At 43.7% G+C, this 14,850-nt stretch overlaps 4 protein-coding genes across 4 annotated transcripts; 1 reads left to right on the top strand and 3 right to left on the bottom strand.

Annotated features, from left to right (window-relative positions):
* Positions 1-522: 522 nt before the first annotated feature.
* On the bottom strand, positions 523-2,392 carry H6S33_009365 (uncharacterized protein; the record flags this gene model as incomplete). The annotated part of the gene is made up of 5 exons (XM_044840752.1): positions 523-1,178; positions 1,227-1,329; positions 1,599-1,924; positions 1,986-2,113; positions 2,199-2,392. 5 exons carry the CDS (start codon positions 2,390-2,392, stop codon positions 523-525), a joined length of 1,407 nt encoding a protein of 468 aa, XP_044698180.1.
* A 1,292-nt stretch (positions 2,393-3,684) lies between these two features.
* H6S33_009364 (uncharacterized protein) lies at positions 3,685-5,548 on the top strand (the record flags this gene model as incomplete). The annotated part of the gene is made up of 7 exons (XM_044840751.1): positions 3,685-3,748; positions 3,808-3,869; positions 3,927-4,028; positions 4,093-4,216; positions 4,295-4,312; positions 4,396-5,365; positions 5,449-5,548. The coding sequence occupies 7 exons, from the start codon at positions 3,685-3,687 to the stop codon at positions 5,546-5,548; spliced, it is 1,440 nt and encodes a 479-aa protein (XP_044698179.1).
* Positions 5,549-6,787: 1,239 nt separating this feature from the next.
* H6S33_009363 (uncharacterized protein) lies at positions 6,788-10,260 on the bottom strand (the record flags this gene model as incomplete). Its single annotated transcript, XM_044840750.1, has 7 exons — positions 6,788-6,817; positions 6,875-7,359; positions 7,423-7,606; positions 7,658-8,490; positions 8,562-10,047; positions 10,122-10,181; positions 10,249-10,260. 7 exons carry the CDS (start codon positions 10,258-10,260, stop codon positions 6,788-6,790), a joined length of 3,090 nt encoding a protein of 1,029 aa, XP_044698178.1.
* Positions 10,261-11,498: 1,238 nt separating this feature from the next.
* Positions 11,499-14,067, bottom strand: H6S33_009362 (uncharacterized protein; the record flags this gene model as incomplete). Its single annotated transcript, XM_044840749.1, has 6 exons — positions 11,499-11,648; positions 11,731-12,831; positions 12,891-13,328; positions 13,389-13,449; positions 13,508-13,684; positions 13,856-14,067. 6 exons carry the CDS (start codon positions 14,065-14,067, stop codon positions 11,499-11,501), a joined length of 2,139 nt encoding a protein of 712 aa, XP_044698177.1.
* Between the last annotated feature and the right edge of the window lie 783 nt (positions 14,068-14,850).

Below are 14,850 nucleotides of genomic sequence, written 5' to 3'. Positions count from 1 at the left end.
GGCATCGCATTACGAGTACTAGTTCCACCATCGAATCTCCATTAAACATCAAACAGGATAATAAAAATGCACAAACATTATAACCAGATGGGATTAAATAATCGCTAAATGAATACCGAACTGTGGAATAGATATAAATACAACTCCTCTTTCGCCGCGGTTTTTTTTTTGCTTGCTAAAGAAGTAATACTCAGTACTGAAACTCAAGTTGTAAGTGAATGATGGAATAGAGGATAAAAGGAAAAGTAAAGGTTGAGAAGAAGAAATCCCGAGAAACATCCACGCCGAAAAGGAAATTTTAAATATAGAACCCTCCTGGACGCCCGCCCCGTCCTAATTTCCACAAGAAAACAAAAAAAAAAAAAAAAAAAAAAAGGAAAAAGAAGAAAAATCCTCATCACCAAGATGTAAGGAAACAATACTGTCAACATCAGACGCTAACTCTCTTTGCACATAACTCCTACAAAAAAATAAAGAAAAGAAATAAAAAACAAGATACATCTAATCTGGCTCCATTTTGGTTTATCGTATTTGCTGGAATGGATCCAACGCTATACTCATACGGCCCTCATTCTTGTTTTTTGCAAAGCAGTTCCAGAATCGCAATGTCTCGTCGCCGGCACCGGTAACAATGACTTGTCCATCGGGTGACATCGCTAGGTATAACACTCTGTAGGTATGCCCCGTGAGGCTGACAACTTGTGTCATGCTAGGATATTTCCAGACAACAATTTGATTTTCGGAGTATCCATGCGTGCTGACAATCTCATTTGAGTTTTTGCTCCACGCAAGGTTGCAAACTTGGCTTCCAGTATCGATTTCACTTATAGGCTGTCCCGTTAACGTGTTCCAGAATTTTATTCTTCGGTCCGCTGTACCCCCACCTGATGCCAATGTGCCGTGCTGATGGGGTGACCATGCAATCGCTTTTACTGCTGCTGTATGCTCTGTAAACTTGTATAGCGGTTGCTCACTAAGTTTGTCCCAAACGAAAAGTTTGTTGTCGTTTCCTCCTGATGCTAGTTGCCCATCTTCACAATTCCATTTTAACCCACAAACTTCCTGCTTGTGGCCTACAAGTTTTGCGATATGTTGATCAGGCGCACGGACATCGCGATGATATATTGTTCGATCACGTGAGCCGGATGTCAAGATATGATCATTCCAGGCAAGAGCACCTAACAAGTTAGTATAGGGTTGATATGAGGCATGTTTAGAAGACTTACCAACTCGTGCTGTGTGTCCTGTCATTACTCGTAACCGGCGGCACTCCTTCGCATCCCATATCTGGACATACCCTTTATTTGTCCCTATTGCAACATGTGATCCCTGAATAAATTGTGTTAGCCCAATCTTGAAATGAGGTTAGTGAAAGAATATCGATCCCATACTCTTTGTATCCAAGAAACACTCGTAACTTTATCGTCTGTCCCCAAATCGCATAGTTTTGTTACCATCCCTGAGGCCGAATTCCACATGTAAACGCAGCTGCCCAGACCTACACCCAGTATGTTTGTGCTCCCCCAATCCACTAGATTCAGATAAAAATCATCTGCCAGCTCGGGCGCATCAAGTACCTTATATGGTACTTTACTTACAGCCCTTGGTTGTTTTCTGGGCGATAGAAGCATTCGCTGACTGTCGAACCTAACAGGTGATAAGGAGTATATTTCAGATCTGGTATCAACGTTGGGTCCATGTCGGGTTTGAGGAGTCCGCGTCTTTGGTGACATATAAGTAAAAAGATTCTTTGAAGGCGTGGCGGGGGTGTTGGTCGAGCTGTTGGTCGCAGGAGGTGTTGGTGCGCGGGCAGAATCGCGAGCAGAGTTACGAGTTGTTAGTGATGATGGTGAACCCTGGGGAATCTCATTGTGGAAAAGCTCAGAGCGGAGGAGCGTTGAAAAAGTCCGGTTGGCCTCTTCGGCTGTCGATAGGAATATCCATTAGTACCACCACCCGATAGCAAGGGATATAAGTAAGCATACTCTTTTGAAAATGGAGTTCGCCATGTGGTGTTCTTTTCTTTGGTTTCGAAGGGGTTGAAGGCGAACCATCGGCATGTAGCAAGCTGTAGCTAGCTTGCAAATCCACCCCTTCGCGATTCGGTATAAACCTGGAAGACTTCAATCAACTTCAATCCCTCATAACTAGCCTTCCTAGGCGACCCAAATAATTCCCATAAACAACAGGCCACGCACCTATCACCGTAAACTATCCGCTGCCTCTTCCTACTTGGTGATGGAGCCGGGACCGGGGATGCGACGGCGTCACTCAGGGCTGCCCTCAGCGCATCAGCATCAGGGCCATTAGAGAGCCTTGGAGCTGGCGATTCAGTAGGAGATTTAGGCTTTGCTGCGTGTCGAACCCGATTCTCGAATTCCGACCCTCGCATTGTGGTGGGGGTGAGGAAAGAGAAGCAGAGAGCTAGCGGGGCTACTGCAAGCTAGCTCGCTGAGAGGCAGTGGCGATGGGTTATATGGCCCAGAAGCTTGTTAATCTAAGGTATAACAAGCAGGATGACTATTAGTGATAGGTTGTGGATTGGATATAGCGTTGATGTTGTGGGTGAGGGGTGATGGATGACAGGTGATGGGAAGCGATGGGGGGGGCTCGGGTGTTGTAACTTGTGGGTTGAGCGATGATGAGTGAGGTCGCGGTTGCGAAAAGTAAACAAAAACGCAGGACGTCCCAACCGGGAAATCGGCCGCCCCTGTTTGGTAAGTGCTACGTTGTGCACCCGGCGTTGTCCGGGGAACGCTACAAAAGGCGACTAGAGGGAGGTCGATATGTTGTTTCAGCGTATCTTCGATACTGCATTACATGACAATGTATGTATTACGTATAGATACTGATATCTGTAATAACGTTTACGAAAGAATCAATCGGGGGCTTGGTTTTTGGTTTCGAGATTCATGATTCTGATGATCAGGGCTTACTACATGTATGTTAATATGCCGCCGCTCTAACGAAACCGTTTGTTGTCATTTTCCTCATGCAGACGATTCAATGCAACGAATTCAAGAGACAAATGCACTGGAAAAACCTACAGACACCGATTTTTTAATTTCATATCTGCTCGTTATCGTGGTTGGTGTTTGTTTGTTTGTTTATGGAGCAACTTTTTACAACTTTTGATGCCCAAGTCGAGAAAGTCCAGATGCAGTTCAGATCTGAGTGCTGCATAAATATCGAAGAATTCAATGCCAAAACAGTGCAGCCTACTATTTTCTGGATCAATGGCGAACCTGGCTCAATGGCGAATGACTAACGAGGGTAGTAAATCGTGCAAGATCATGCTGTCTCACCCGCAGGGTCCTCACTCGCATATTTCTATTTTCATGTAAAACGGCTAGACACTTTCCTTATTTGGTATTTATTCTGTCTACTGCTATTTATTTTGTTTATCCAGCATAATTATCTCTTTATCAAAAAGTCACTCCAGATCTACCCAAGTCATGATTCTCCTTGATTGTTTTTCTACTTGTTTGTTTTAAATAGTGTAGATGGCACAAGTAAGTAATTACATGTACACATATCCCTGGACCATATCCTATTACCTAGATGAACCAGTTCCGATCAGATTGACGCTCGGTCCAATGTCTTGGCTCCCGCATGCTTGACGTTTACACCAACCCCACCTTATCTTCCCCGCACATTTCGTGAACATCCAGAATACCAGTAACCATGACTTCTAGCTCCCGAAAATACGCTCTCGACTTTCTGTCGTATGTAAATGCATCACCAACACGTGAGAAGCTCCAAAAACTTCATTTTCCGAACATTTTGACTGATCAACAAATAAATTAGCTTTCCATGCTGTTGAATCCTCAAAACAGCTTTTGAAAAAGGCTGGATTTATCGAAATTAAGGTTTGAAATAGCTTGACAAGGAATATATATACAAAAGAAGCTGACTATTTGTTGCAGGAGCGTGAGCCTTGGGCTCAGTGTGTTGAGAATGGTGGTCGTTACTTTGTGACTCGAAATGGCTCTTCTATAATAGCTTTTGGGGTGGGGAAAAAGTGGAAAGTATGCGAATCTCTATCTTAATTGGTTAATTTTTGATAGATTTTGACTTTCTTGTAATGGATAGCCAGGTAATGGAATGGCGTTGCTTGGAGCTCACACAGATTCACCGGCTCTGCGTATCAAGCCAGTCTCCAAGAAGTTTGCAGAGAACGGGTCTTTCTTGCAGGTAGGAGTTGAAACATATGGAGGTAAGCTTATATTAAATCCCATTAGAAATCTCCTTATTTCAGGAGAAGGGTAGTTCCCACTAACTAGTTTTCATATAGGTGGACTATGGCATACATGTGAGCCAGCATCTGCCCATATTTAGACTTATTATGTCCAGTCATGCAAAATCAGGTAGTATTTCAGTCCTAATATTTACCAGGGTTTGATCGCGATTTGTCCATTGCTGGGCGCGCAATGGTCCGCCATTCAAATGGTAACATCGTCTCGAAGTTGATCAAAATCGATCAGCCTATCCTGCGGATCCCTACCCTTGCTATTCATCTGGACCGCCAGGAGACCTTTACGTTCAACAAAGAGACGCAGTTGTTCCCAATTGCTGGCCTTGCTGCTGCCGAGCTTAACAAGACGGCGGCCGACAATTCTTCGGCCGAGAAATCGGAATCTGGAGGCGACTTCAAGCCCTTAGCATTGATGACAGACCGTCACCATCCTATGATCATCGATCGTATTGCAAAGGCGGCGGGTGTTAACGCAGAGGATGTTCTTGATTTTGAAATGATCCTTTATGATACCCAGGAGTCTGTTCTCGGCGGAATCAATGATGAACTAATCTTCTCTCAAAGGCTCGATAACCTGACTATGTCCTTTTGCGCAACTGTCGGTTTGATCGAATCCATCGGAGATGAGAAAGCTCTTGATGAAGAATCAGGCATTAGATTGATTAGTTTGTTCGACCACGAAGAGATCGGCTCACAAACGGCACAAGGCGCTGATTCTAACTTCCTCCCTGCTATCATACGCCGTCTGTCGTCTGATGCCGCGACGGCTTTCGAAGAGACATTGATCAAGTCAATGCTCTGGTCATGTGATATGGCGCATTCTGTGCATCCTAATTACCCCGCGAAATACGAATCTTCCCACCGTCCAGAAATGAACAAAGGCCCTGTCATCAAAGTCAACGCTAATGCGCGCTATGCCACAAACTCACCGGGTATCGTGTTGACAACAGAGGTGGCAAAGATGGCAGGTGTACCGCTACAATTGTTCGTAGTTAGGAATGACAGCTCTTGCGGATCAACCATTGGCCCAATGTTGAGTGCTGCACTTGGTGCAAGAACTGTGGACATGGGTAATTGCCAGTTGAGCATGCACTCTATCCGTGAAACCGGGTACATACACACACACCCCCCTTATAAGCTTGATTATAGAAAAAACAAGAATAAGAGCTAACAAGATACTACTAATATCATAGAGGAGCTCACGATGTTGAACATGCTGTCAAGCTGTTCAAAACTTACTTCAATAACTTCTCTCAACTGGAGCCGAAGATCCTGGTTGATTCTACCACATAAGCTCACTGCATTCTCTGGGGCCAAACTAGAAGCAGATAATTGTGGGCCTATTTCAAAATTGTAAACACACTCGTTGAGAGACAGTATAGTAGGTGCTTTTGTTGAAGAAATAAATTGGCTATTCTCAATTTGGTTGCCTTTCACAATCCATAGATTTAGACAACTGTGACCAGGAAACTTAGTAAAATAAGCATTGGATATGAAAGTCCCACCCCCTTATGGTATATCTTTGGGCAATACCTTGAATAGACATAGCTACTGAAGTATTGAGTAGATTCATGATATATCACTCGCTTACTTCAATGGAATGGATTGGAGATATTATTTATGTTAGATTGATTAATTGTGTGAGTTATTTATGTTAGAGGATATAGCGGTGTACTAGGCAACTCTGCGCCTATTCAGGCATTGTACTCAGGGAAACCCTCCCACCTGGGTTACAAGGCCGTCTTGAGATTACCTCTTGTGATTGTCCCAGGAAAGTATGTAAGTTGATTTCAGCTAAGTTACACCTAGAGGAGTTCTGTAATGGTTGTTTGTGAGCGTTAAGCACTCTTCGAAGAAAGCGACGGTGTGCCGTTGTTTGCATGTTATGTATGTAAGTATGTCATGTATCTTCAAGGAAACAATTCCCTTCTAAAGTCCGTATGTAAGGAAGTTTTACATGTACTGCATACTTAAGTAAGTTGAGTGTATCTCTATTAACTAAGGAGTACGGCTTCATTGTGAGTGTTGATATTTGGCAACGATATATATTGCAAGCTCATCCATCCTTGGGAGTACATAACTTCAAAAAAAGAATCGGAAGTTTGGCTGTGGGGGAGGAACAAAAATGGTAAAAAATCGTATATACATACATTGAAAATATAGAAAGTACCCCGTACTTAAAAGGAAAAAAAACAAAAGCCGTCTCTATTCTAACAAATTGCTATTCAATATCGCCACCTTACATATCAAGAGTCTCACCTGCTGATATTTACTTTCTCTCGGAGAAAGAGAACAAAAAAAATAAACCGACAAAGGGGAAATACCGCCAAATACACCAACTTTTGTTTTCTCTTTCGCGCCTGTGGAAAGGAAATGATATGAATGGAATAAATAAGACACTATCTGTATAGATAGAAGCGCTCTTGGGGCCAACCAAATTCGGGCGTGCGAAGAAAAGATGAGGGGATATTAGAAAACAAAAAAGACCAAGGTAAATATTTCACAGAGAAATGAATTTTCTTTTGGCAGAGACTAGCCGCCACTAACTTGCACCGCAAAATTCTGGCACAACCCAATTATTAGCAACACACCCGAGCAGCAGACATCGAGATAACGAACCTGATAATAGCTTCTAAAATTCTTTTGGTCAAATTGCACCAACGCAGTCAAATATTCGTCCGCCAAGGCGAAGCCAAACGAAGGGAAATAGATGGTCCTAAGATAATGGACATAATTTTCTCCTAATTTGTAATAGAGCATCTTCTGGAGCCCAGCAATCTCGCCCAGCACCATTTTAGCTTGCGCATCCTTTGGATTAAACCCAGTTGTTGAAGGCACCTGGAAGCATAGTAACGAGAAGTTTTCGATCATGACTGACTCGAAGCCTTCGAGAGGTCTCTCTGGTGGGTTATTAGCGACACTATTCGGCTGTTGCTGCTGCTGCTGTTGCTGCTGCTGTTGCGGTTGTCCAGCAGTTGATGGTCCATAAACGGCTGACATTTTGGACATAAGCAAGAAGGCGACCTTTGCAGTTGCAGGATCTGATATATCCTTGGCAAAGTGTTCTATGACATTAAGACTTTGATTGAAAACTTCCTGGTTGGCTGTTCCCCAGGACCTGTTAGAGTAAAGGCGACGAGTGATAGATTATGATTTCGGTGACTTACATTGAGTTATGAGTACATGTCCAAGATCGTTGTTGAGAATGCACATTAAAAATCCAAGATATTCTTTTTTCAACTCCGTCAATTCTAAAGCGTCGTCCGTTCCAGTGGTTTCTTCGCCTAAGGCAGAAAATATCCTACCAAGGAGTGGTGTCATCAAGGAATCAAGGATATTGAATATATCCGTCTGGTGCTTTGTGTCAGTCATTATTTTCATTTGCAGCGGAAGAACGCATACCTTGAATCCATGCACCACTTGCTCCAAGAGCCTCAAGAATGTCACCATCTCTTCCTTCGTTGAGTTTTCTGCTAATAACCCCTCAATCCACCTTGGCAACATTGGCAAGATCTTCTGGCCCAAAACACCCACCATTCTTGAAAAAGAGTGTCTAGCTGCCTCTCTGACGTTAGGAAACCTATTAAGAGCTTCCAATGACACCAATATGGCCTCTGCAGCATTCTTAAACTCATCGGAAACAGGTCCGCCAGGAGGGGTGGTTGCAGATGTGTTAGGTGCCCAATCGGAGAAACCTCTTGCCAATGTACCAAGGGCCATGATATCGTGATGAATTTGTAGTACCGCTCGTGGATCTCCACCCTTTGCCACACCAAGAATCTTCTCCATGTCTATAAATATGGGGTTCATGATTGTTTGAGCAAGCATGACCTGCTTCTGTTCAGGAATCGATTTTATGGAAGACAGACATCCAACTGCGTCAAAAAGGTATAATTGTGACTCAAATGCCGAGTCTTCTCCTTGGTTTTCATCCGAAGACATGTCATCATCTCCATTATCACTGGGTAGCTCCGCATTTATCACAAGAAGATCACTGATCGCTTGAATAATCGTCTCCGAAACTTCACCTATGTGTTGTCGGAGAGATTTGACAAAACGCTGAAAAAGGTACCAAGAACGTTTTCGCACCCGGGGATGATTGTCGTGGACCCCCTTGACGAAATCTTCAAGAGCTTGCGCAATGAGGTTGGTATTGGATTCAAAGAAAGGGGAATACCGGTTGATAATCTCCATATACCTTAGCTTAACAGCTGGGTGTGATGAGCTAGCAATATCTGGGTGAAAGCACAATTGTTAGCTTTACATATTTCCGAGCATACAGGGGACCTTTGGAGCCAATTCATACTAGAGTTCATCATTTTAAACATCATGCCAATCAGGGTTTCGGCAGCAACTCCATTTGGTTGTCCTTTGATATACAGCCCGCCATTCCTCATTGCAAGCTCTCCAAATATGAACATCTCATACAGTGCAGTTTCTACTTCTCGCCAATCAACCGCACCATACCCCCCTTGTGCTACCCTTTCAAAGGTATTGCCCACAAGCGTTGACAAAGATTGGATGTAAAGACCTTCATCAATACTGGCAACAGTATCTTGAAGAGTCTTCAGTTTCTTCCGGAGCTCTTGGAACTCAGCCTCATCCGTTCGCTCATCCCCATCCCCCCAATTTGTGTCCACATCATATTTCATCTTCATCACAATTGAGCTGAGTATTGGTGGTAGCATTTGAGCATGAGATTGGGAAATTGAATTGGATGTCTTTTTCTCTTTTCGTAGCAGAGTAAGGAGATCGAACATGAATTGAAATACTGCTGTTGATACTTCGTCGTACTCGTCGGAAAAGAATCGGAGGAGGAACGGAACGAAAGCCTGCAAATATTCTTCTGCACGTTGTTTTGAGTGGGGATCCATGCCATCAGTATCCAGGATCCTGATTAGATCCATTCCAATACCGTTTACCAACTTTGCCACGTTCTCCGCAAGGTCATAATCATAATCATCCTGCCCTTGAGCCTGCAGAGCAGAAGAAGCCACCAAAGACCCAACAATTTCTCCTAGCTTCAAAAATGCGATTAATTCAAGCTTATCTGGACCTTTCATCTTCTTACCCACAATCTCAGCCAGTGTCTCGATAGCTCCATTCCTAGGCTTTCCTTCGGCTGACAAGAAGTAGAAAAGTAAACCTAACAAGACGTCGTTGACGACCAAAGAGATATCGATCCAGCTGACCCATCGACCGATTACCCTCAAGCATAGCAGAACAACATCCTCATTTGCTCCTCTCCATTGCCCCAAGATTTCCTGCCAAGAAGCCACCAGCTTCTTCACATCACGCTCACGAGCAGCATCCTTTATTGCGCTATTTCTTTGCATTTCTTCCGCCGACCGTGGAATGAGAACGTCGGCAACCTCTTCATGCACGCTAGCCGTCATTCGCAGAAAAAACATGACACCCTGATAGTTATCATGCTGACCGTTGGATGTCGAAGTTAATGCTAGTATATCGTCGAAGAAGGTTGGCCATGACGTTGTGTACATTGCGACGAAAAGATAAGTCATAGTCTGAGTGAGTTTATTTTGCATCATGCCCGAATCGGAAATGTTTGAGCTTGATAGGTATGTCCGCCTCATATACTCCACGAGTGCATTCTTGATGTATGTGAGGGATTGATCCTGTGGAGTTTGGTAACGCTGTTGGATTGCTGTGTTTAAAACATCCAGGCAGAACATGCGCACGATTTCGTTGGCTCTCTGATCCCTGACAAAAAGGGGTAAACAAATCTGCCATCCTTCTGGAGAAACCTTGACGTTCTGCAGAAATTCCATAGCCTATAGACATAAGTCAGCAATTGCCAAAACGATCGGTAAAAGTAAGACTCTTTGAATCCCAATTTCCAAAATACCTGTCCTTTGAGCTCCTGACTGGTAGTAGGGCTGGACGCAATATCCACCGCGCTTTCAACCTATTGCGAGTAAGAAGTAAGCACAACCTGTTTCTCGTCGTGATGATACGAGAAAAAAAAACCATACTTGTGTATCCATGTTTGCCTAGAACACCTCTACTAGAATATAAGGAAGTGATGCTCGAAGAATTGAGCAATTAAGTCGATAGAGGCGTATGGTTGCGCTATGGAAGTAGATTGTGATCCCCAGGGAGCCGAATGTGGTCTTTCTATCCTTGGCCGGAGATATCTGATATTTGAGATGATGTAGTGAGATAAGAGTCACAGATTTTGGATACTAGTGAATCCTTTTATTTCCTGGGCCCTTGATCAGTTAATTTTGTTCTGGAAGTAAAGGAAGAATCTCCCCACGTAGGATAGAGAGTTGCTCTAGAAAGACAAAGAGGAGGATTGAGGCGGGGCAGATGAGTGGCTAGACTAGTGACTAGTGAGCACTATACCTTCAAAGCCGGCGACAGCTCGGAGGAGAGGCAGGTTTAATATGACGCGCTCAGTAATCTTCGAAAGATAATTTGGGAGGCACCGATCATCAAAATGAGGTCCTTACTTGAGTGTTGCAAGAAAAGAAAACATGAAAGGTATCGTGTCTGCTGGCCTTTAGGAAAAATTGTGGTGGGGCACTGGCCCGATCGGAATGGGTACAAGCTTTCGCCTCGCCAAGACATCGAACTGAACTTACTAGGATGAAGTCACCGCTTAAATCCTCGAAATGGCCGCAGAGCACGTGATGCTAGATATCATAAAAGCTTCTTACAAGTTCAACTTCAATACAATGTGTGGTACTTATGTTACTAGTAGTGGCCCAACTCGCGACCGCGAGTTGAACTTTAGATTATGGGTATCAAGTGTTCAAGAATTGTAGAAGGCCTTCAATTGATCAATGAGGACCCCCTCCACCTTCCCTGCTACCTCCTACTCTTCTCTCTACAATTATGGGGATCGTGGTGTAGCTCAGTATTTTGATGTGTCGTGCTTACTAAACCCACCCCTGTCGCTGTCGACCAATCAAAGTGCAAGGACTTTAGAAAAATCGAGTTGTTAATGGAACAGTATGGTTCATCATGGACATTATAAACGTAACATGCATTGCTCATTAAACCTGTGGTCTAGGTGCGGAGAATCCAAGGCAGTATAAATTCTTTAATATTTGTATCAAAACATTATTTCACGTACTTCTGGTATCATTCTGGCCTTCTGGAAAATTTATAAATCCGTCACTCATCGCTCATAGAACATTAAACCCTCTAGGAATGGAGGGAAAGATTCTTGCCCAAAAAGGAAAAAGGAAAAGAGGAGCCTTGTCTTTTCAAGACTGAACTATTTTGTGACGGCATCTGCGATATTCAATCCACCCATAGTCACACCAGTATTTGGACTTTCAGCTGCCGTGTTTAGTTTCTCTTGTTGAAGACGGATGAAGGCCAATTTCTGAAACTTATTGAGCGAATTGAAGAAATGACGTCCAGCCTATTTATGATATATATGTCCCGTTAGGATCGTCGTAATTTAAATCCACAGAAGTTGTTTGTGGGGAAGTTGATAAACTTACCATGTGTGTACTTATTCTCTCCAGCAACTCCACAACCGCAAACCGTACTTTCTGCAGCGGATGGAAGAGACCAACTGCGATTGGAAATAATCCTCCTTGATTTTCTGGAAGTACACAAAGAAGCTGGTTAATCTCTTCGTATTCTACGACATAGTCTCTGATTGTCGTATAAATTTTGGCAGAGTCATCGATTGACAACCTCAGATATCTTAGGCGGTCAATCTGGTGGTGCAGGTCAACAACCTTGATTGGTTTTGCCATATAGAATTGCAGAACATCCTGCTCAAAGTCAGCTTGTATCCGAAAGATAAAGCTTGGTGGTGTACTTGCCTGACAATAAGAATGGTATGTCCTACTACCTCTCCATCCCTCTATCCTAGCCATGTTCGCCGCTAGATCTCTCATCTTAGTTTGTTCATCTGGCCAGACATATCCATGACCACGGATAACATGGTTTTCTTCATGTCCTATCCACAGGGCACTGGATCCATAAATTAACTCTTCAAATGCTGCAGCCATTCTTGTGAATCGCACGATCCAATCTCGCCATTTGGCCCGTAGTGCCTTTTCGCCGAATTTGGAAGAAATGCAGTTCAAGACGTCATCCATGAACGCATTATCTCCAGGATCAACGTGGCCACTGATGTTCGCAAACCCACCAAAACTGGCACCGTCGCCTGGAGGACATGGCTTGATTTCAGGGGAGATCTTTATTCTACCAGTATCAATATTGCAAAGGATATCCCACCAGCCGTGATGATTTCCAAAAGTAGGATTGGTGACACCAGCTATAAACCCAGGAACCAAAAGTAGTTCGTCAACTTTAGACAAGTCTGTATATGGGAACGCATGCCGCGTAAACCCACGCAATACACCGCCTGATGCCAGTGAACACGCGGCCAGCACATGGTCTGCGACCTCGCCAGAAGGTCTTAGATGACTGAGAAATATTATTCTTTTCTGTGTAAGAAGCCCATTGACCAATACAATAATGGGATGTGTATATGGGCCATTCGTAGTGAGATGGGGATGGAGGGCAAATGGTTGGGGGTTTGCGGAGTGATGCTGAGAGAAAGTCGATATTAAGTGTATCAATGAGAACTAAATCCAAGTTACCGTTGGTAACAATCCAAAGCATTTGTTTTGGGGGAATGGCCTACATCTCCAACAGTTTCGGGCATTATTGCAACAGGAACCTTGATAGGTATAGGTATACCAGAATAAACAACCTTGGTTTCAAACTCGTGGCTGTCCCTGTTGATTGTGATCCTCCCATTTACAAGTTTATTCCTTCCTGGCGCTAGATCAATATATGTCGTCGCCCTTGTTTCGGGATCTTCATCCCCAGTTGTCAGCATTCCCAGAGAAGAGGGAGACCTCATTTGCTGCTGTGCGGCATTTGGATATATATGGGCCATCTCTTCAAATTTTTCAGTGAACATTTCTTTCTGTTCACTAGAAGAGAGAATTTGGCGTTCGAAAATAGAAAAATCCGGCATGGCTGAAAGATCCATTGCATTCACAGCTGTGAAGATTTCTGCGAGAGTATCTACAGTAGGTGTTTTGAAGTATTCCTCAAGTGCAAGGAGTAGGATAGGCTGTTTAATATTCGGTATTAAGATATATATGCCCTGCAATAGGAGTTTATAATTACATACCTTATAGATATGAAGGAATGAATGCCTGGTGCATATGGCCATGGCCTTTACTTTTGCGCCTCTGCGGTAGAGTGAGTTTCCCACCCTATCTATCCTTAATAAAATTCGAGAGTATGTACCTTTTTTCTCTTTTATCATGCTTTGTATTGACTAAATTGAGTACATATATTAAAGGCGCATGGCCCGAGGCGTCTACTTCGACTGATTCTCGTTCTGCGTCTTTATGCAAAAAGAATATAGTCCAATCTTGAATGCGGACATGAGCTTGGTCCGGCAGCATAAGTTCGGCGAGCATACTACAAGTCTCATGAATTAGCGACATCTTTTCTTTTGTTGTCGACATAGAATGCAGAATATATTTTTAGTTTTTTAGTTTTTTAGTTTTATTCCATTTGGTAATTAAGGATCTTAGTATATTTGATGTGTATATATAACCAATTGAGTTATGAAATGGGCTTGATACTCACTGTTCATCGCCACTGATAGCATTTGGGTACTGATGTTCCATTGTGGGTCCTTTATCAATAGAGAACTCGGCAACTAGGATATACTCGACGTGCAGCTGATTATTCCGCGAACTTCGACTACTCCTAGCACTGGCTCGTTCAGTTCGAACAGTACTGATACTACCCGACGGGCTTCGTCCGGAAGCCTCATCATTAGGCGTACTCAAGCTCATGATGGGTGAAATTAGAGATTGTAAAGGAATAAATACTGGAGAGGTAGAAGCGAAGTAAATGGCTTGGAAGTAAAGGTAGAAAGGGGGTTGGAAATAAGTATGAAAACGATATCTAATTTAGGTCGTGGCTACAGGTGCGATTGGGGGAGCTGATGAATGTTAACTGGCCTCCCCTTTGTCGGAGAAGTGGTAAGTGGCAGTTGATACAGGAGTTCTGTGTGAGGTTTCCGTGTTGCACGATGTCGCGCGAAGCAGTTGCAGTTGCCCCTCTGTTTCTACCTCTCTCTGGCTTAGCCGATTCCAAGTTGTTCCTGGCAGGCCCGCAAGAGGGCAGGTAGCTACCTATAGCTATTTAAGTACATTAAAGTTATTTATATGTGTATCTACTCTCTACCTTACTTACTCTAGATACATACCTACATTATGTAGGTGAAGCGTGCGGCGTGCCTTACTGATCTCCACAGCCTCTTTGCATGATAGATATGCTGCAACCAACCTTCCGACTTCCCCGGGTGTTGAATGGGCCCTGACATCCCACGGACCCTGGGGGCGCTACCTTAAAAGCTAGCTCAGATCTGCGCCACGTTACGAGAAGAAGCATTTAAGCCATTATTGTGGCGTTTGTTCCCCTAGCAACCTACACCTCGTCTTCCTCAAAAAGCCCCCAGTCTATTTACTCGTGTGGAGTCTTTCGTAAATTCACTCGTTCGCAACTCCACAACCCCTCCATCACCTTCCTGTCAAATCTTTGGGCCTTATAATTACATGTTGCTACCCCCTTCT

The sequence above is a fragment of the Morchella sextelata genome (genome assembly GCF_020137385.1).
Source record: "Morchella sextelata strain SCLS chromosome Unknown scls_3, whole genome shotgun sequence".
In the NCBI taxonomy this organism is placed as follows: Eukaryota; Fungi; Ascomycota; class Pezizomycetes; order Pezizales; family Morchellaceae; genus Morchella; species Morchella sextelata.
Note: the sequence above shows the minus strand (reverse complement) of the source record. Positions and strands in the feature narration are given on the sequence as shown.